Below are 20,699 nucleotides of genomic sequence, written 5' to 3'. Positions count from 1 at the left end.
CCAAAAACTGGATTGAGCTGCCTTGCCTTGTTTCTTTAGGCGGCCACAGAGCCCAAAACCTGGGTTGGGTCACCTTGGCTCGTTCCCAAGGCAACGACAGCGCCCTTTCCCCGGCACAGCCGAGACAGTGCTGTGGGCTCATGTCCTTCCTCCGCTGGGACAGGGCGCGGCTCTGCGGGAGTGGGGACAGGAGGGCCCCGTGCCCGGCGTGGGTTCCCCGTGTCCCCCTGTGCCTGTGTGTCCCCCACCTCGGGGGCTGCTTGCCATCACACATTTTAGGATCCAAAAAGCCTGTTAAAAAATCCATCAGCACTGCCTGTTCCTGTGTAGGATCCCTGCCATGGTCAATGGTGGGCTGAGGACCCATCACCCCTTTCCTTAATCTGGATGCCTTTTGCCTACGGGATTTCCCTCCTCTGTAGCTCGAGAGCTGCTGGACTGGGGATGAGGGAGTTGTGATGTCCCTAAAAGCCTCGTTGATGTATTTCTCTGTTTCCCTCAGACAGATGTTGTCCCAGAGGACTGAAGTCTGCCTGTGGCCAGTGAACAGATGGCAAATGGTATTTGTCAAAATCCTGAGAAGTCCTTTTTGCACAGCTCAAGAGGAACGTGCCCAGAAACCCTGCATATCTCTGACGTCTTTGTTTCCTTGTGCCTTGCCTAAATTTTAGTTTCCCAGGACACTCACATGCCCGTTACTGCTTTAAAATGTCTGCAGGCAGTACTTTTAAAATTATTTCTTTCTCCAGCATCTTTACAGGCTGAAGGGGTTGTAATGAACCACAGAGGGGGAAAAGTGCTATGGAGCCATGGAAATCTGGCTGGAAAATCCAGGAATGGTTCCTAAGAGAGGTTTACAGTGATCATTGTGGAATTTATCCAAACCAGCTCTGTGCATATTCTTCTTCCAACCCTGAAAAATACCCTGAGTGGCTGCTCATCCCTCTGGAGCATCAGCAGGGGCCACCTGGGTGGTACAGGGGTTTTCCAAATGCATCTGCAGGCTGGATTAGGGTTCTGATGCCTGTGGCCATCTATGTCAGCTTTATTCCACCTCTTTATCCTGGCATGTGTGTTCCTGCCAGGTTGTGGGATTGGAGAAGAAGTTGTCAAAAACTAGAGAGAAAATAAGTGACTTAAGACTGAAATGATATCCACTGTGTCCCTCTGTGGCTTGGGTCAGAGAGGAGATGCTTGTGACACGGCACATGCCAGACCCTGGCAAGGGATCTCATCATTTATCCAAGATCAGCTGGCACAGAGCAGGGGAGGGGGCTGGCACATCTGTCTGCATCTCTCAGGACACCTCAGAGGTGAAGGCAGTCCAGGGTAGATTTAGATTGGATATTAGGAAGAAATTGTTCCCTGGGAGGGTGGTGAGGCACAGGCACAGGTTGCCCATGGAAGTTGTGGCTGCCCCATCCCTGCAAGTGTCCAAGGCCAGGTTGGACAGGGCTTGGAGCAACCTGGGCTAGTGGAAGGTGTCTCTGCTCATGGCAGGAGGATTGGAATGAGCTGAGTTTTAAGGTTCCTTCCCACCCAAACCATTCTAGGATTTGTTGATTCTGTGATTTTAAGAACTGCATGACCACGAGGTGTATAAATCCCACCACATCCAGGCTCATTGCTGTCCCCTCTTACACTGGGCATTTGCATCTCCTCTCCTGCTGGGTTCCCCCTCGGAGCAGGTTTCCCTGGGCTCTTTCTCAGCTCAGCACATGGCTCAGTGCCTCTGTGTGCTTTGTGCTGAGCTGGGTGCCCGTTGCTATAATTTTACCTGTTTGTGTCCCTTAATCTGTATTTGTTCCCTTTGAAAAGTGCAGGGAGATCCATTAGGGAAGAGGTGCTGGGTAAATACCGCCCGATCCTCTCCCAGCCGGCCCCCGGGATCAGTGATTAACCCCGGGTAAACAGAGCTGCCTGCCAGCCAACCCTCGGGGCACGGGGGACCCGCAGCTGCTCCTCCCCACCTGGAGGGGAGACAGAAAAGGTGGGGTCATCAGGGACACTGCTGGAGCTGGACGGTGGCGCGGAGCTGAAGCGCCGGTGGCAGAGTGCCATGGCCTGCTGACGGTGTGCCATGGGCGGGATCAGCCACCAGCACTATAAGTAGGGCTGGTGACGATCCACCCTGGCAAACCAACCGCTGAACCCCGGCAAAGCACCTGCTGAACCCCGGCGCGTGGAGCAGGCAGCGTGGGCCGGGTGGAGGAGGCACCCAGGAGGAGCTGTGGTGAGGGTGTCCTGTGCTGGGGAGCCCAACGGCACGTGCTTGATGCCAACACAGTGTCCATAGGCTCTGGCACACCCGGGACATGGATCAGAGTGCTGGGACAGGTCCATAGGGCTCCCCAGCAGGCGCCAGGCGATGGCAGGAGCTCAGGTGGGGCTCCTGGGAACCTTCCCGGAGCCCCCAGTTGGGCCGTGCCCTGTCTCTGATTCCGACTCCGACTTCGAGGACGCGGCTGTGGGTGGCACAGGACCCGGTGCTGGGGCACAGAACCCCTCCCAGGTCATCCACAGCGGCCACTTCATGGTGTCGTCCCCGCACAGCGACGCGCTGCCCCGGCGGCGGCACCACCGCACCAAGCCCGAGCCGGCCGATCCCCGGAGCATCGACCCGACCCTCACCCGGCTCTTCGAGTGCATGAGCCTGGAGTACAGGTGAGTCCCAGAGCCCTCACACTGGCGTGTGTCTCATGGGCCCCCAGCTCTCTGAAGACATGAGGGGCTGAGCCCTGCTGCCCTACCAGGGCCTTGTTGCCAGCTGACATCGTCCCACCCTTCTCCACGGGCTGTGTGTGCCATATGCTCAGAAAACACCATCCTGGGAGGTTCTGGGGAGAAAGGGCTGGTGCTGGGTTGTTGGCCATGGAGACAGGTGAGAACTTCCTCCTCTTTTGACATGTAGCCTGACTCTGCTCCACTTTCCCATGAGATCCAGCATCGCTGTGCTCAGCTGTAGCACCCTCATGGCCAGACCCTGTGCACCCCACAGAGCAGCAGTGACCCTGTGGGCAGCCAGCACTCAGCCTTTGGCAATCTAGCCCAGAGCAGGAGTCCTGCCTTCTGTCCTTGACTCTGTCCACATGTCCTGAGGTTATTCCATGACAAGCAGCAGCAGCACTAAGGGCTGGATGGCTGCACAGGCTTTTGTCCAGGGTCTCCCAAAAGTTTCCCTCCTTCTCTCCTGCTAAATCTGATGGGTGACTGGATCATTCCCCTGCCACACAAATCACCCAAGCCCTGGTGACAGCTCCTTGGTGACAACAGGACAGACTGCAACGTGTCTCTTGGTGCCTTGGTCCACATTCTTGAAGGCAGATCCCTCCTTTGCCCCCACGTTTTGACTTCTCTCCAGCATGGCATCGGAGGGACTTCCTCAGGTCAGTGCAAATCTGCATAGTCTTCCCAAAAGAAAGAAACCTGGAATTACAATATCCCAGGTGGAAACCTGGAATAACAATGTGCTGCTGATGCTGCCTGAAAGCAGAAGCTCAGCAAAGCAGCCTTGAAGAGGTGCCCATTGCCTTCCCTCTCATTCAGTGGCTCATTTAGGGTCTCATCCAGGGCCTGAGGTCTCAGGTTTGCCTTTAAGACCTTGAGTGCTCCATGTGATGGAATATGTGGTCACTGCCAGGGCATCCCTGGGGATGCTGAGCACAGGGACAGCACTCCAAGGGTACCAGTTCCCACATACCTGGCCTGTCACCATGTCCCAGGTGCCTGGTTTGCTGGCAGCTGGCAGGGCACAGCTCTGCCATTCCACTGCAGTCAGGGCTCCATTGCTCCAGGTCTCCCAACCCCTTGGACTCTGTCAGTGCTTCATTTCCTTCCTGCACTGGGCATGGCAATGACCACACCGGCTCCACTGCAGTGGGACCCTCATCCAAGCCCTGTCCAACGTGGCCTGGAACACTTCCAGGGATGGGGCAGCCATAGCTTCTCTGGGCAACCTGTGCCAGTGCCTCACCACCCTCCCAGGGAAAAATTTCTTCCCAATATCCCATCTAACCCTGCCCTCTGGCAGGAGGATGCCATTCCCCTTGTCCTGTCACTCCAGGCCCTTGCCCAAAGTCCCTCTCCGGCTCTCTGGAAACCCCTTTATGCACTGGAAGGGGCTCTGAGGCCTCCTTGGAGCCTTCTCTTCTCCAGGATGGACACCCCCAGCTGTCCCAGCCTTTCCCTTGCTAATACATTTTGACACTCTTGTAGGCAGCAGCTGGAGGAAGGTATCAGAGTGGGAAAATGCAGTTTAAAGGTGCTTGGTGCACCTCTACCTTTAGTCTCATCTAATCTGTAACTTCTCTGCATCACCTGCCATTTTACACCTTCCATGTCAGCCAGGTTCCCCAGACAGGGGGGTTGGTGCAGCATGGCCTCAGCTGGAGTCACCAGCCCAAGGTCCCCCAATCCTCAGAAGAGCAGCCACAGTTTATTGCAGACGAACTCCCTAACCAAGGAGGAACCACAGAAAGGTGTCAGCTTTGGAATTCATCATCCAGCTCCTTTGGAGGGCAGGGCTGGGTCCAAAGCCAGGTCAGGTTGCTCAGGGCCATCACTGATGGATGTGAGCCCACCATGTTCCAGCCTCCCCAGGGCTGCCCCTCTCTCACAGGGAGGAGTGCTGTCCATGGCTTTAGTTGGAGTTTCCCTGTTCCAACTGGTGTAGCTGGTGGCAGTAAGTAGATTCTCTCTTCACCTTCTTCGAGATAAACAAACCCATCCCTCTCCCTCCTTTTCTGTCATGTGCCTTAATCCCCAGCCATCTGAACACCTTCCTCTGGGATTGCTCCGGTTTGTGAACCTCCCTCTTGGACCAGGAGACCAGTCTGGGCACAGTAGCCAGCCTTGGCCATCACAGTGTGGAGCAGAGGGGAACTATCCCACCTCCTGGTGAGCTGTGACTGCTGCAGCCACACATCCCTTGCTGTCTGGCACAGTTTCAAAGGTCTTTGAACTTTCCCTGAACATTTTTCAATGGCTATAGCTGGAATTCCTCCCCTCTCCAGCATTTCTCCTGGACATTTCACAGACATTACAGCAGTCCTGTCTCAGCCTGAGCAGTCACCCCAGGGATCTGACTTATTTTCCCCTCCTGGGTGGACTGTGCATCACCCCTGGTTTGGAAAGAAACGCTCTCTCCACATCAAGGTTTGCTTCCAGCAGTAAGTTGTTCCCTCAGATCCCTCAAAGAGAGACAATCCCTGCTCCAGAGTCTTCCTTGTGGTGCTGGAGGCTGAGTTCCTTTTTACTTATATTCCAGGACACTTAGAGCAGCTCTCCTGCCAAAGGCTTAATGATTCTCTCCCACTCCTTCTCCTGCAACAGCCTTAATTTCTGGAATCCCTTCCTTAGACTGTTGTTTCTCCCGTGGGTGATGTTTCTCCCTGCAGCCCACCTGGCTGCCCCTTCTTCCCCAAAAGGCTGAGTGTGGAGCTGAACCAGCTGGGCTCACAACCCTTCCCATGACCCATTCCTGGGAGTCACTGACCTGGGGAACATCCTCCTGAAGGGAGAAAAACTGGGAGCAGACTGGGAGCTGCAAACTGCAGCCTCTCATGGTCTTACCTGGTACACATCTGCCTCAAGTTCCAGAAGTGTCTTCCCATAGCTGTTCCCAGAGTGTGATGTGGATGAACCTCCTCCCTGCAAGTAACAAGGGAGAGATTTGGCAGGTAGGGACGTTAGACTGGGAATTGACCTGGAGCATCCACTCTGCCCCTCTTGTGATTCGAAACAAGGCAGCTTGTGTGCCAGCTCCCTACTAATTCATCCTCCTGGCAGGCTCTGTGTCTCCCCTGGAAGAGGTGGAATTGCTGCAATAGCTTCAACACACTCTCTAATTGATTTTCTAGTTCACAGTGCCTTAAACACTCCCACAGGGGCAGCGAGCACCAGGCAGAGACCTGAGGGATGCACAAGCTGAGCTTCCCTCTCCCCATTTCCTTCTGGCAGAAGACCCTCCTTCCAGGGGGTCTGATGAGGGGGAAAGTCTCTCCTGCTCAGGCTAAACCCACCCACACTGCACTGTGCTTGTGCTGTCATTAGTGTCAGGGAGCTGTGAGCCTTTTCTCTGCCATTCCCTGGAGTTTTGGGGCTCATCCTGTCCAAGGATTGTGCAGAGGGGCCAGGTTGGTGTGCTGGTGTACCCACATTGATGCACTGGGGAGTCATACCTCCAGAGACCACCGAAATAACTGGCTGTGGAGGTGTAGCTTGGCTTGTAACTCTCCAGCTCTCAGGTGACTTTTTGCAAGAGTTTTTCAATGCCTTCACTTCTCATCTGGGACAGGAAGATGTCTGTTCCATCTCTGCTTGGAGTACACACAGAGCAGGTCCCTACATCATCCCAGCACAGTCTATCAACACCTTTGTTCGACACTATCCCCGAATCACCCCTGGGCTGAGTTCAGTCCCAGCACAGCTGGCACAGCAGTTGTTTCATCCACAGTGAAGAAAACAGCTTGTTTAGGCAGTGGAGTTTGAAGGTGGATTTGATCACAACCATTTTTCGCTTAGGAGGCACATTCCAGCGAAACCGTGGTTGGATTTTTAACTTTCTTTGCCAGACTCTGGATTTTAAAACATAAAAACTCAAGAAAATACATGACTGTGGTAGTAAAATTTGTGAGAAATGGAAGATGAGTGTGCAGGACGTGCAGGGAACACTCTCCTCCTTCCTGCCAGCCCCAGGAACCACAGCCATGTCCCACAGCTCAGGGAGGGAGGGGGGCTCTGATAGCCCCATAGGGATCCTGCTTCTTGGAAGGGATGAGCAAGCTTGTCCCTGCCAGAGGACCCTCAGCTCAGCTGTTCCCCTCCTGCTGCCACTCATTTCTCTTTGTGCAGCCCCTGCATCTCTCCAGATCACTCTTCCCTGCTCCTCTTGCTGCTGATGGGGGGAAAAGAACCAATTTTGCCACAGAATCAGGGACTCCAACACCTGAAAGTGCTGGATGGGTAAATTAGCCACGGAGCAAACAAGGTGCTGTGGACCCACATTGGGGTTGGACCCAGGCTGAGCCCTGCTCCCACCTCACCCCATCCCACAAATAGCCTGTAGCCCACTGTTTCCCAGTCCCTCTGACTGTGGGGCAGCAAGCCCCTCAACCTGTTTAGGGCACCCTAAACCGTTCCCACGGTTCAATGTGGGGTTTGCATCCATCTCCCTGGGAAGATAATTTCAGGAAAGGGTAGGGCCGTATTCAAGGCAAAGCAGGGAGCAAAGATCAGACTGATAAGCCCCAAAAATAAAAGGATCATTAAGGAGAGAAAAAGGCAGTTGGAGGCAAAGCCCAAAGGCATCACGCCACTGCCTCCAGACCCCACAGCAGCTCCGTGGCCACGGCCCCACAGGCCCTACGCGTGACCAAGGTGTCTGACTGCACGCCAAGGGATTGGGCTGCTCCTTTCAGCTGTCTGTGAGTGAGGAGCGTGGCCTTGACCAGTAGGATTTGGCCTGGTGCCTGGGAAAAACCGTCCTTTCCATTGGCTCCCCCGCTTGGCAGCACCGCGCTGTTTGCCTGGGGTGACACTGGGGAAAGTTCAAAATCCTGGTGATAGTCGAGTCCTTAACTCTCTGCAGGCTGGAGCCACGGGGCCTCAGGTCCTTTTCCAGCCCCTGGGGCTGTGGGTTGGGCTGTATGTCCCTTGGGAAACTGTCCCCATCCACCCCTGTGGGTGGAAGCACCCACTCCCAGACACATCCCCGCATCAGGCTCTGGAGGTGGAGGGGTCCCCGGTCCTCCTCCTCTGCAGGAGGCAGATTTCAAGGCAAGTCAAAGCAGATTTCAAGGCAAGAACCCACCAAAATCATAGTTAGAGAATTTCTGGAGATTTCACAAGCTTGAATGAACAAGTCAGAGGCTTCGTACACCATTCTCATCCCCAGCACCTCCCTGGGGACACAGCCCGGAGGCACCTGGATGCACCCAAGGAAAGACTGGGAACAGGGGATACAGCACCCAGCCTCCACCTTTCCTGCTCCCTGCATGAGCCAAGGAAAAGTGGGACTCAGAGCAGCACTGAGATCTTTAGGGGACAAACTCTTGGCTGGGGAGGGATGCCATGCAGGCTGCAGCCACCTCTCAGAGGGACCCCTGGAGCAGCTGGCATTGCCCTGGGGCCATGCCCTGATGGGTGGGAGAGCTGGGAGAGGTGAAATGGACCCCAAAGTGAGGCAGAGGGACCCCTGGGGCAGCAGGACCACCAGGACCTCCCCAGTGGGGGCACACGAGCGGTTGTGTCCCTTGGTTGGATGGAAACAAGACAATGAGTGAAATGAGGCTTCCCCCAATGCAGGTCCCATCAGGGACATCACCACTACCACAACGAGCTGTAGAACAAACACAGCTGCCTCTGGGAGAGGGGAAATCAGAAGCAAGGAGCCCAGTTCAGGCTGGGGGTGACAAGTTTGCAGGGATGGGTATGGAGAAGAGGTCAGGGCAGCTCTGGCTGAAGGCAGGGCTGGTCTTGCTCTGTCTGTCTTCGGGCACAGACAAGTGTCCCTTAATGTCCTGAACATCCTCCAGTGCTGTCCTGCCTTCCCAGATCCCCCAGGATGGCTGCCACTGCCTGCCCCAGCTGAAAGCAGCATTTCTAAGTCTTTCCTGGCATGAAAAGGAGGGTCAGAAATAGCTGCCCAAATGCTGTGATGAGGCAAGAGGCACCACAGCACATGTCCCCGAGCGTCTCGCCTGGGCGGGAGACTTCCCTTCCTGTCCCCCAGGGCTGGGACACAGCTGGCCTGGTCAGGGACAGTGGGATCTCTCCTCAGAGCTGGGGTTCAAACCACAGGGAGTCAATTCCTCTGTGTGCTGTGCTTTAATTCTGGGGGTTTGAGAAGCCTCCTGTGGGTCTGTGAAGCTCAGGGATTAGGCCTGTGCTGCTCTCGGAGTGCACAGGAGTTGGGAATGCTCCTGTGGGTGCTCCCAGAGGTGCCTGCCAAGCCTCCTGTAGCAGAGCCACCTGGCTGTGCCTGCTCCTGACTTGCCACCAGGCTGGTGGCCCCTAGGCATGTCCCCCTAGGCCTGTCTTGAGGCACAGCCCCCCGGGGAGACCCTGAACTGGAAGGACTGTGGGATGGTGCCCCTCAGCCTCCCCTTCGCTTGGTGTTTCAGTGGGAAGCTGGTGTCACCCAAGTGGAAGAATTTCAAGGGGCTGAGGCTGCTTTGCCGGGATAAAATTCGTCTCAACAACGCGATCTGGAGAGCGTGGTACATCCAGTGTGAGTATGGGCCAGACCCTGCTCCCTCTGCCAGGAGCCAGGCTGTGCCCAGGGGGATGGGGCTGGCACCGGGGCGGCCATGTGCAGGTGCGTGGATAAATCATGGATGGGGCATGGATAATGCCAGCTGTGCTCTCTCCTGTGCAGATGTGGAGAGGAGGAAGAACCCCGTGTGTGGCTTCATCACCCCTCTGGAGGGGTTGGAGGCTGATGAGCACCGAAAACCAGAGGTAGGGCAGGGTCCCTCGCAGGTCTGGGTGGCGCAGCAGGGAGCTGGGGACCCAATTGCTGGGAAAGGTGTTTCTGACATGGCACGAGGCAAACAGCCCTGGCTGTGGGGTGTTGGGGCCGGGGGTCTCAGCCATGACCCCCTGTCCTGCCCCCCCAGGCTGTTGTGCTGGAGGGGAACTACTGGAAGCGCCGCATCGAGGTGGTGATGAGGGAGTACCACAAGTGGAGGATCTACTACAAGAAGCGGGTGAGTGGCTCTGCCCGTGCTGCTCCCCCTCTGAGGCAGTGCCAATGGTGGGGTGGAACACCAGTATGCCCACCCTGGAGCTGAGGCTGACAGGGAGGGATGTGACAGGCTCTTGCCAGAGTGGGGGGGGGGCTGCTGGCTGCCCCTCCTGAGCTGTCACCCTCACCCTGCCCCACAACATACCCACCCTGCCTGAGGGGTGACACAAATTGTCTTCTCCTTCAGCTCCGAAAGTCCACCCGGGAGGGAGAGATCTCCAGTCCAAAGCAGGTGAGTCTGCTAGGAAAGGGTGGGAGGGGGGAAAGGGAGGCACAATGCAGACCCCTGCACTGGGCAGCTTGGGAGAAGGGTAGAGGAAAGCCCCATGGTGTGGCAAGCCCCATGGGATGGGATGCCAAGCACTTGGGATGCTGGATTCACTCTTCTGGAAGCAGCAGAGTGCCAGATGTGAAGGTTTGGAGTCATAACACTGTGGGAAGCATGAGGGATGGCAGAGAGAGCAGCCACAGAGCCAGGCATGGACCCTCCCCATGAGAGGTGCCCACCTGGCTCCTTTGCTCCATGTCATGCAGGATGAGGGTGTCTGGAGGCCAACAGAGAAATGGTGCAACCAGCTCTTCTGCAACGTGGTGCCAATGCTGCTTGGGGACGAGGAACAGGAGCCTGGGAGCAGGCAGCACTTTGACTTGGACACCTTCCTCTCAGACATATCTGACACCCTCTTCACCATGACACAGATGCCCAGCACTCACCAGGCACTCCCCAAGGACGGTAGGTGCCCCAGACCATGCTCCAGCAGGATGTGGAGGCGGAGCAGGGTGGTGGGATGGGATGGCCCTGGCTCTCCACAGGGTGGGCACCCACCTCCCTGCCCAGGGAAGGGTCCAGTGACACAGGGTGACTGGGGTGACACAGAGGGGTGGCAGGTAGTGGTGGGAGCAGCCCTGAAGGTGGTCTTAGAGGTGCAGTGGCTGGGCCCTGATGTTCCAGCTCTGCCCTCTTCCAGCGTACATTGGGAATGCAGACATGATACAGCCGGATTTGGCACCCCTGCAGCCCAGCCTGGATGATATGGACATCTCAGGTAAGAGCCAGCCTGGATGTGGTACCACATCCCACACAGCCCTGCACCCCGTGGCAGCCCAAAATGGGGGGTCAGAGGGTTGGCCAGGCTACAGAGGGAGCTGCTGGGGCAGGCAGAAGCACCAGACACCCAGTGCCATGGGAAAAGCAGCATGGATGGACAGGGGCTGTAGGCAGGGGGTTGGTGTGCTTGCCTGCCCCAGCAGCTCCCTCTGTAGCCTGGCCAACAGAGCCACAGAAGGTTGGGAAAGTTCAGGCCAGGAGCTGTGGGAGGGGATTTCTATAAGCAGAGGATCTTTCCAGGCATGCCAAAACCCCTCATTTTGGCTGCAGACAGAGGAAGGACAATTGTCCCAAATTGGAAGAGGAAACCCCTGGAGGGCAGGTTCTGCATCCCCTCCTCACCCCACTGCCCAGCCAGCCCCAGGCTGAGCAGCCCAAGGGACTGGGACCCTGCACTGGTCTGTGCTACATCTCCTGGGGACAAGCCTCTGTCCCTGCCAGGCTGCCCAGAGACAAACCTGGCACTGGTGTCCAGCTAGGGCAGGGGGATGACAGGGAGGAACACCAGGAAGGGGGCAGTAGCAGCCTCCCCCATGCTGCCATTCAGACTCTGAGCTGTGAGTGTCCTTGTGTGCCATGGAATCAGCTGGGACACATCCTGGTCCCAGCAGTGTCCCCATACGCCAGGGCAGGGCACCGCTGGGGACCAGCTTTGCCCTCGAATGTGCTGGAGCTGGGCACACTGTGGGGGTTGGTGGCTGCAAGCCCTCCAGGTAGTTGGTGGCCTCGGGCAGCAGCAGCATCTCCAGACCCCCATATGAGCCTGGAGCTCCAAGGCCCATCTCCACTTCCTTCGGCAGGAGGAAACAAGGGCACTTGCGCCATACGGCTGAGGGGTGATGCAAGACCAGATGCTGGCAGGGAGCAGGATGGGCACTCTGTGTGCCAGGGCAGGCAGTGGGATGCCCTGGGGATGGATGAGGTGGGAAGGCTCCTCCCAGCACCTCCTTGGCTCATTCCCTCCAGAGATCCCATCAGGGCGGACCACACTGGGAAGAGGGTCTGTCCCGTGGCTGACTCTTTGCCCCCTGTCCCCTGGTGCTCCACATGGACATCAGTCAGTGGACAGCTCCAAGGGGGTCAAATTGACCCTTGACAAGTGTCCCTCCCCCCGAGAGGTCCTGCATGGTGTCACAGCAGCAGCCCCAGCACCCCTCTGAGGGCCCAGCATGGCCTCATGCTCAAGCAGATGGCAGGAGCACAGCAGTGCTCAGCTGAACCAATGTTTCAGCCAGGTTGGTTTTTTTCCTGGGAAAAGGCCTGCACTTTGCTCCAGGGTGCTGTCTGGGAATAGGGTTTTACTGCAAGCTATATAATAGGGGTTTACTGCAAGCTATATAATAGGGTTTTACTGCAAGCCACTAAATCACAGGGAAGCGTTCTTTCCAGTTCTGCCTGTGCCCAGCAGCTCAGAACAGGGACACTGCTGGGGCTGGGGAGGGTCCCACAAGTCCTGCTGGGGTCAGGGACAGTGTCCCAGATGTGGCTCCTGGACTGCTGGAGAGGGGCTGGTGTGCCCCGGGGCAGGGCAGCATTCCATGGGACTCTTGGAGACTCATGGGTGAGAGTTTTATCCTAGATATGGGATATTTCCTGAGGTGCTTGGAGACCTGTGTGTGGGAGTCTTGTCCTAGACATGGGACATTTCCTGGGACACCATGTGGGGCAGCTCCCTGGATGATGAGGGGTTGCAGCCGAGGGCTGTGTGTGTGCCATATCCCCCGTGGGGAAGTGGGGAGAGGAGACGGGGGTGAATGGTGGGTGCTGGGTGCCACCAACCCAATTATGTCCCAGAGGACACTTTTTCAGCAGGGCAGGCCATGGTTTTCTGTGAATCCCTCACGCAGAGCTGTGCGGGGTGGGCACCGCGGGGTCACAGGGCTGTCACCGTGTCGGGTGGCCCTGGTAGAGCTCAGCGCCTGCCAGTCAGAGCCTGCAAGCCAACCCCCAAATGAGGAAGCATCTCGTGTCCGCGGCGGGTCCGGAGCGCGGTGCGGGGCAGATGGAGAAGTCCTGATGGCAGAGGCGAGGGAGCAGCCCAGCCCCGTGCCCCGCTGGCACCGCGCTCCAGGTAGGACCCACGCTGGGCATGGGGACACTGGGGGCTGGGCTGGACGTCCCACGGGGTGGCATTGCCCCGCTGCACCACAGGGCTCTCCCAGAGCCTGTGGCCAGTCCTGGAGGGTCCTTAGGTTGGGAAGGGGCTCTGCAGCCCCAATCCCAGCAGAGAGCAGCCCCAGGTTTGAGCAGGATGCCAAAGGCGTGGTGTGCTGACCACATGGGCTATTCTCCCTCGAGCAGCGCCGTGCCCTGGCCATGCTGCACCACCTGAAGCAGGGCAGGGTGATGTGATGGTGCGGAGGAGCATGGGCAGGAGCTGTGGGGTGGGGAAGGGGCAGGAGAAAGGGAGGACAGGGCTCCCAAGGGCTGCCATCCCTGTAGCACAGCAAGAAGCACAAGAGGCACAAATCTGCCAAGCTGGGCACCAGAAATGCCTATAAATACCCACAGAGCTTTGGTACCAGTGGCAGAGGCAGCCCAGTGTGGGCACAGTGCAGGTGGAGGCAGCGTGGGGCTGGGCTGCATCCCAGGAAGGGTGAGACCCTGCCTGGCAGCATCATGGCACTCACTGAGTGCCAGTCCGTGGAGGGGCAGGGGTGGCCCTGCCGTGCCCCCAGGGACTCACCACGGCCTTGGCAGAGGGAAGGGGCAGTCTGGGGGCTGTGTGGGGCAGCTCAGCAGCGGCTCTGCCCCATCTCACACCGCTGTTTCCCTCGGATGGCAGCACATGCCATGCTGGAATCATCACCATGCCCAGTCCCGTGGCATCCCACAGTGCTGGCACATTTGCTCCTCTGGTGTAGATTCAGCAGGGTCTCAGGCCTTTGTGGGTCCCAGTCAGGACACCCCAGGTGCTGGAGCCTGGACCACAGCCAGTGCCCTGGTCACGGCTGCACACACCAGGTAGGCAGAGCTGGCAGCAGGGCCTGGGGGTGGCACTGCCAGTGCCAGACAAGGGCTGGAGAGGACGACTGGGTGCTCCCCGGAGGAGATGCAAGTGCCTGTCCCAGGGTGGATGCTCAAGCACAGAGCCTGTGCCAGGGGCTGGCAGGCAGGAAATCCAGCAAGTCCTCCTGCTCCCTCCTACAGGGAAGAATCCAGCAGCCCCATCCCAGCCCCACAGTCATCCTCTGCCCCCTCTCCTGGTGGTGATGCTGGAGCCAGCGCTGGCACAGGCACTGAGCCGAGGCGGGCGTGGGGCTGATGTGCCCGGGGAGGTGGTTGCCCAAAGTGTTGGGCCAGCCCTGCGTGCCACGGCGTCTGGGCCTGCGGAAGGAGCAGGGCTGTGGGAAGGAGACAGGAAGGGAGCGGGAGTCGCGGCAGGGTCACGCGGCTCGGCTTCGGGAAGGCCATGGGATGTGGTTACCCACAGGCTGCACGCACGGCAGTGCTGGGTGGGGAGGACAGCACTCACCACCACTCCAGGGGACCATCCACATTCCCCTGTGGCTTGGGAATGCTCATCCGGACCCCCCTGCTGTGCCCCCAGCCTGGGTGTGGCGGTCCCTGCCCCAGCCCGGGGCTGATACAGCCCCACACACCCCTGGGAGCAGCCGTGGGGCTGGAGCATGTGGAGCCTAACTGGGTACCAGGGATGGGATCCCCACCCTTGGGTGGCACTCCGGGTGGGTTTTCCTGTTCCCATGCATATGGCAAGGCTGGCCCTGGGTGACAAATCTGCCGGAGCTGCCCTGGCCACACAAGGTGTCAAGTCCCCAGCAGTGCCAGTAACAGGATACGGCTCCACCTTACGTGTCCCAGGGCTTGTCCCCTGTCTCTGGGCAGGTCCCCTCATGCCAGTCACCGTGTCTCCACTTGGTCCTGCAGATCTCTTCTTCAGCCACCGAACAGCCCCATCGCAGACACAACTGGGCTACCAGGAGCCGTCCTGCTTCTTGCCCATGGCTGAGCCCCTGTTTGATGCCGGGGAGTCCCTGATGGGTGCAAGGGGGCTGCCTGCAAGCCCTGAGGCCCCACTGTCACCCGGCACCCTCCTCCAGGTGAGCAGAATCCCAGCCCACAGCTGGTGGCTGCCGGTATCCCAGCCACCCTCCCTGATGCTCCGGTGTCTCCCACAGCCCAGCAGTGCCTCCCAGCTCAGCCTGCACAGCGCCTTCCTGGGCCCCGAGCTGCCCCCGGCCCCCCTGCCCCCCGAGCCCCCCTCTGCAGTGCCCAGCAGCTTCAGCCCCCAGCTCCGACACAAGCTCCCGCTGCAGTATGACCTCCCCACCAAGTGCCTCAGCCTGGAGCCACCAGGACCCCACTACATCCCCCCCATCCTGTCCCCTGGGGCACCACTACCGAGCCCAGACTCCCCCTTCTCCCCCGCCTCGGCCCCCCGCTCCAAGTTCCCCTACGCCAGCTCCCCCGGTCCCTCTCTCCTCACCCACCCTGCCTCCCCCCTCTCAACCCCCTGCTTCACCCCCCACACCCCGGGGCTGGGCTACCCCACGGGCATGGTGCCCCCGGGGTACCCCGGCCCTGCTGCCCCCCAGCTCCTGCCCCCTGCCCTGCTGGGCGACCCCAGGTTTGCCCCCCCCAAGGGGCTGCCCCAGGGTGGGGGGGGGCGGCCCAAGGCAAAGCCTGGTGGCACCAAGGCGAGGAGGCTGCCAGGACCCGCCGTGCCCCACTTGCCTGTGTCCAACCCCTGCCTGAGCCAGCTGCTGACCGCAGGTAAGGGGGACGGGGGGACCGTGGGGGGACACAGGGGTGAGCCGGGGGGGATGGTATGGGAGGAATCAGAGAGGGGACCATGCTTTCTCCCTGGTGTTGGGGCTCTGGGGATGCTGGGCAGGGCACATGGCTGTCCCCATGGGGACAAGCACAGGGGTGAAGATCCTCCCAGCTCCAGGAACCAGAGGGAGCTGAGGCCCAGGCAGCCCCAGGGCTTGGCCACGGGCACTGCTGGGAAATCCCTGTGTCCCCAGGCTGGTCTCCATGGACACAACAGATAACTGGGTGTCCTGCACAACCTGCTGCCTGTAGGTGTGATGGGACAGGTCCCTTCACGCTATGTCCTTGTCCCTGTGCTTGGCTGGGGAGGGGTTGGGCCTCCCTGCTTGCACAAGGCTCCCAAGAACATCCCCGCTGCCAAGAGAGTACTGGCACCTCTCTCCAGGGGTGCATCCCCCTTCTCGGGGCAGTCTGGCAGGGAAGGGGCTGCAGCAGTGCTGGTGTGGGGGGCTGGCTGTCCCCTGGGGCGGGGAAGGTCACCCCAGCCCTGACAGCCCCACGCAGAAGAGCCCATCTGCTCCCTGCCCTGTCAGCCAAGCAGGACCCAGCCCTGGATGCCCCTCGCCCGATGGGTGCAGGACTCATGCCCATGGCCCCTGTCTCCCCGGTAAGCACTCACCTATCCCCCAGCTTGGGAATTTCCCCCCCCCCCATTGGGAATTGCCCCCTCCAGGTTGGGAATTGCCCTCTCTTGGCTGCTGGGGCAGGGGGGGAGAAGGGGCAGGGGGGCAGATGGGCTCCGAGGGGGTCACACTTTGCTGTGGGCTGGACAGGCACGAGGGGGAAGGAGTGGACATGTGGCTGGAGGTGGCAGGATTCACCTGAGTGTCTTCGGTAAAAGAACCAGGGCAGAGGTGGGAGAGACACCTTCCCTGGGGCTCTGGGGCTGGGGCTGCCTCTGCAGATGGTTCAGTGGGGCTGCCCTTCTCTGTCCCTTGTGGGGGTTTGGCTTTCAGTGCCAACTGTGGGGTGCTGACTCCCCAACTCCCTTTCCCTCTGCCTTCTCCTAGCAGCAGAGCACTGTTCCCGAAGTCCCTGCCACCTTCCTCTCTAGAATGGCCCAGCTGAGTCCAGGACTGGCTCCTGGCTCCAGCCCTTCCCCAGTGGTGCCGGTGCCGCTGGCAGGCATGCAACCGGGCTCCCTGAGAGTCCCCAAGGCAGAGCAGCTGTCTCCCACCTCAGCTTGTGGTAAGCCAGGGGCACCCCAAAGAGCTTCACAGGGCACCACCGTTCCTGCAGAGAGCTTGGACCAAACATTGTGGGAATGTTTCATTTTGGCTTCAAACTCAGCTATTTCCATTCACCCAACCAAGCACAGAAGGTTCCTCCCCTCGTGGGAGGCGCAGCCCCTTCACCTGCCTCCTTCTACAGGGGCAAAAGCAGAAATAGGAAAAGACAAAAACAGAGCAAAATGTCTGACTGTGGTTTTGAAACCCCAGAGCTTGGTTTTGGAGCAGGAAGTGCCTGCTTTCACCCGCGGAAACCAGCACGGCTGCTGGAAACCAGGCTCTGGTGTCGTTCCCAGTTCATTCTGGTGCTGCACACCACAACCTTGCTGCCCTCAGGACTCTTGATGGATATTTCCACCCCAAGAAACACCGGGAATTTAAAATGTCACATCCCAGATGTTCCCATTTCTGAGCAGTTGTAAATGAGTGGGATTTGGGGTAATGTGTGGTTAGGGCTGGAGCAGAGGATCCCAGTCAGAGGGGTGGGTGCCCCAGGACAAGGGCAGTACTGTGGGTGCTCCTCCATGCCTGTCCCAGTGTGTGACAGGTGTCACCCTGTCACAAGGGGCTGCTGCTGCCCTCTCCCCAAACCAGCATTTTCCTTTTTCCAGACAGCAACTGGTGCAAACCCAGCCAGGGTTCTCCAGGACCCACTGCAGGGCTGGGCACTGGCACCTCCGTGCACCACCCCGTGTCCCGTCGGGGCAGGCCTGAGTCCAACAAGGTACTGCAGGAGCCCTATATGCCCCCCCTTTCCTCCTACCCCCCCAAAACTCCACCCACCCTCTCTGCAAGCTTTGGGGCAGCCTGTCCCCGCTGAGGCTGGTGGCCCGTGGCTGTCCCCGCTGCCGGGAGGTGCCTGACGGCGCTGCCCCGCAGCTGGAGAGCCGCCGCATCACGCACATCTCCGCCGAGCAGAAGAGGCGCTTCAACATCAAGCTGGGCTTCACCACGCTGCACAGCCTGGTGAGCACGCTGAGCACCCAGCCCAGCATCAAGGTGAGCACCCAGGGCCATCCCTGGGCATGCAGGGACACCTTGGGGAAGCTTCATCCCTGCTCTGCCCCAGAGCATGGAGCTCCTGCCCCTGTAGGCACATGGAGACCTGCACTGTGTGGCCGTGCCAGGGCGGTCTGGGCTCTGGAGACTGTGCCAGGGTGGTCTGGGCCCCGTACCCCTCTCACCCCTTGGTTTCCCAGGTCAGCAAGGCCACCACCCTGCAGAAGACAGCTGAGTACATCTGCAAGCTGCAGCAGGAGCGGGCGGCTCTGCAGGATGAGGCACAGCGGCTGCGGGAGCAGATTGAGGAGCTCAACAGCTCCATCAAGTAAGGGGGGACGTGGCTGGGGGGCACTGCCTGCTTCGGGGTGTCCAGGCAGGGCAAGTGGCAGTGCTGGAGTGGCAGCAAGACATGGTAGGTCTCCCTGGAGCACCCGTCCCTCCTAAACCCCTGGCTGGGAGAGGGCTGATGCTCAAGAGGCAGTTACTGCTTGGGACCAGACTGTGGGGCCAGGCCCCACAGCCACCCTGGGAGAGGGACACTGCCTGCCAACCCCTGCTGAGAGCTGAGGTCCTGCTGGAGCCTCTGAGCTCCTGCTGGGCCCCATGGGCAGCCCCTGTGGCTCCCAGCCTCCCAAACACGGCCCCACGGCGCTGCTTGTGCCCCGCAGCCTGTGCCAGGAGCAGCTGCCGGCCACGGGGGTGCCCATCACGCGCCAGCGCTTCGACCACATGCGCGGCATGTTCGACGAGTACGTCCGCTCCTCCACACTGCAGAACTGGAAGTTCTGGATCGTATCCTTTGGGGCCAGTGCCTGCTGCTCCCTCTGACCCCTGCACCAAACACCAGGTGCTCTGGTTCACCCGCTGCTGCCGGGTCTGTGGGGTCCCTCTGGCTCTGTAGAGGGACCTGTAGGGAGGGACCCAGGGAGATGCTCCCCAGCTGAGGGCACATGGTGGGAACATGCCGAGGTGTCGTGGTTAGGAGGAATCTTCTGTTACAAGGGAGCAAAAATAGTAGGAATAAATGGTTGGTCTTCAGGGAAATGGAAAGTGGAACTGAGCTAATGCAGGCAATTGCTCCTGGTGAGATGGGAACTGGCTCTGAGAGGCAGCAGCCATCAGCCAGGGATTAGGAGAGGTCCAGACACAAAGCTGGGGACATGATGGCTTGGTCCTGGTGGCTGCATGGCACACTTTGGAAATCCAGGGATGGAGAGGACCAAGGGCAAGGAAACCTGTAGGCAGAGGGCTGGATCTGCTCCTCTGTGAGCAGGGATTAGACACACTGGGACCACTAAACCTGCAGAGACTGTGAGGTCTGTGAAATCCCAAGTGGCAGAAGGGTTGGGCAGGCACTGCTGCCCACGGTCCCACCCAGTGCAGCACATCTGAGCAAGGCAGAGGTGGCTGCTGACAGAGCTGGGGAGCTCCTTCCTCAGGACACTGAGTATCCTAAAGCCAGCATGGGCTCCAGGACACGCTCGTGGCGAAGGTGTCTGTGTGGATTACTGCATGCACAAAATCACCTGTCCCAGATTTTGGTCCCCAGATCAAAATCCCTGGTCCCTGCAGGCTGGGGGAGCACACTGGCCACACTGGTGTCCTGCCCTGCTCCTGGGCACTTTGCTAGCAGACATGGTGGGGGTTACACAGCTCTCCCACCGCCCCAGGTGACACTCAGGCCCTCATCACCCCAGCAGTTCAGGCTGGTGCCCAGTGCGGTGCTGAGCTGGGAAGGCACCCAGCAGGTCTGATCCATGGTCTGTCCTGCTGCTCCAGCAGTTCTGCTCCAGAGCTGGGCAAGATCTGTCCTGCTGCCGAGGGAGGGTGATGCCCACACCTGGCAGGTAGGAGACCATGGCTGTGGCAAGGCTGGTCCTTAACTCCTCTGCTCCCACCAGTTCAGTATCATCATGCGGCCCCTCTTTGAGTCCTTCAATGGGATGGTGTCCACGGCAAGCATGGAGAGTCTCACCCAGACATCCCTGGCCTGGCTGGACCAGCACTGCTCCCTCCCAGCACTTCGGCCAAGTAGGTGGCCCTTTGCCCGGCTGTGGCACCCCGAGCGAGTTGGGTGGGCACAGACTAAGGGAAAGGCTGAGGGGAAAGGTGTCCTGAGGGATGGAGAGGCTGATCCATGGGATGTCCCGGGGCTTGTGCTCGATGCTTTCCTGTGCTCCTGTCACGCCCACCTCCCAGATGAGCTTTCTGTGTCCTAACCCGGTGTCTTGGCAGGGCAGATTCAGCCGTCCCCAGAGCCCCACAGGGTGGGTTTTCCTTCGCCCCATCTGCTGGGAGCTGTGGCAGGGAGTGGTCCCGCTGTTCCAGCAGCTGGAGCAGGGATGGGTAGCGCCGTCTCCCGCAGGGTGGGTCACCCCTCGCAGCCCCCGAGGGGCGTCGGGCAGTGACCTGTCCCACTTGTCCCTTGTCCCCGCAGCCGTCCTGAGCTCCCTGCGGCAGCTGAGCGTCTCCACTTCCATCCTCAGCGACCCTGCCCGTGTCCCCGAGCAGGCGGCGCGGGCGGTGGCGGCGCTGGGACGCGGCGCCTCCTCCTCCTCCTCCTGACTGCCCCAGGAGGGCGGCCCGGGGGCTCCGGGGGTCCCAGCCGGGGCTGCGAGGGGGCTGTCCCCATCTTCCCCCCCGATAAAGGACTCGCTGTGCCACGGACCCCGCCTGGTTCTTCAGCCCCGGGGCTGTTCTAGGGCACGGCTGGGAGGGGTGGGGTGGGACCAGGAATGGAGGGGGGTGAGACCGGAGTGGGGACAGTCGGGGCTGGGAGCGGGGACGGGGGCTGGGGGGAGATGAGGGGAACCGGAACAGA

At 59.6% G+C, this 20,699-nt stretch overlaps 1 protein-coding gene across 6 annotated transcripts; it reads left to right on the top strand.

Moving 5' to 3' along the window:
- Nucleotides 1–1,846: 1,846 nt before the first annotated feature.
- On the top strand, nt 1,847–20,545 carry MLXIPL (MLX interacting protein like). Of its 6 annotated transcripts, none has more exons than XM_064677709.1 (17): nt 1,905–2,664; nt 9,123–9,229; nt 9,377–9,459; nt 9,618–9,707; nt 9,933–9,977; nt 10,280–10,478; nt 10,714–10,791; nt 14,742–14,914; nt 14,993–15,587; nt 16,181–16,254; nt 16,658–16,835; nt 17,488–17,600; nt 17,756–17,875; nt 18,076–18,203; nt 18,547–18,670; nt 19,780–19,909; nt 20,316–20,545. In XM_064677709.1, exons 1-17 carry the CDS (start codon nt 2,369–2,371, stop codon nt 20,441–20,443), a joined length of 2,661 nt encoding a protein of 886 aa, XP_064533779.1. In that variant the 5' UTR covers nt 1,905–2,368; the 3' UTR covers nt 20,444–20,545. The 6 variants fall into 6 exon arrangements, with proteins under 6 accessions (XP_064533780.1, XP_064533776.1, XP_064533777.1 ...); XM_064677711.1 differs by having other exon boundaries at nt 1,906–2,664; nt 16,661–16,835; XM_064677706.1 differs by having other exon boundaries at nt 1,903–2,664; nt 14,742–15,587.
- The last annotated feature ends 154 nt before the right edge of the window (nt 20,546–20,699 follow it).

Source organism: Pseudopipra pipra, chromosome 21, assembly GCF_036250125.1.
Source record: "Pseudopipra pipra isolate bDixPip1 chromosome 21, bDixPip1.hap1, whole genome shotgun sequence".
Lineage (NCBI taxonomy): Eukaryota > Metazoa > Chordata > Aves > Passeriformes > Pipridae > Pseudopipra > Pseudopipra pipra.
This window is presented reverse-complemented; position numbering and strand designations above follow the sequence as displayed.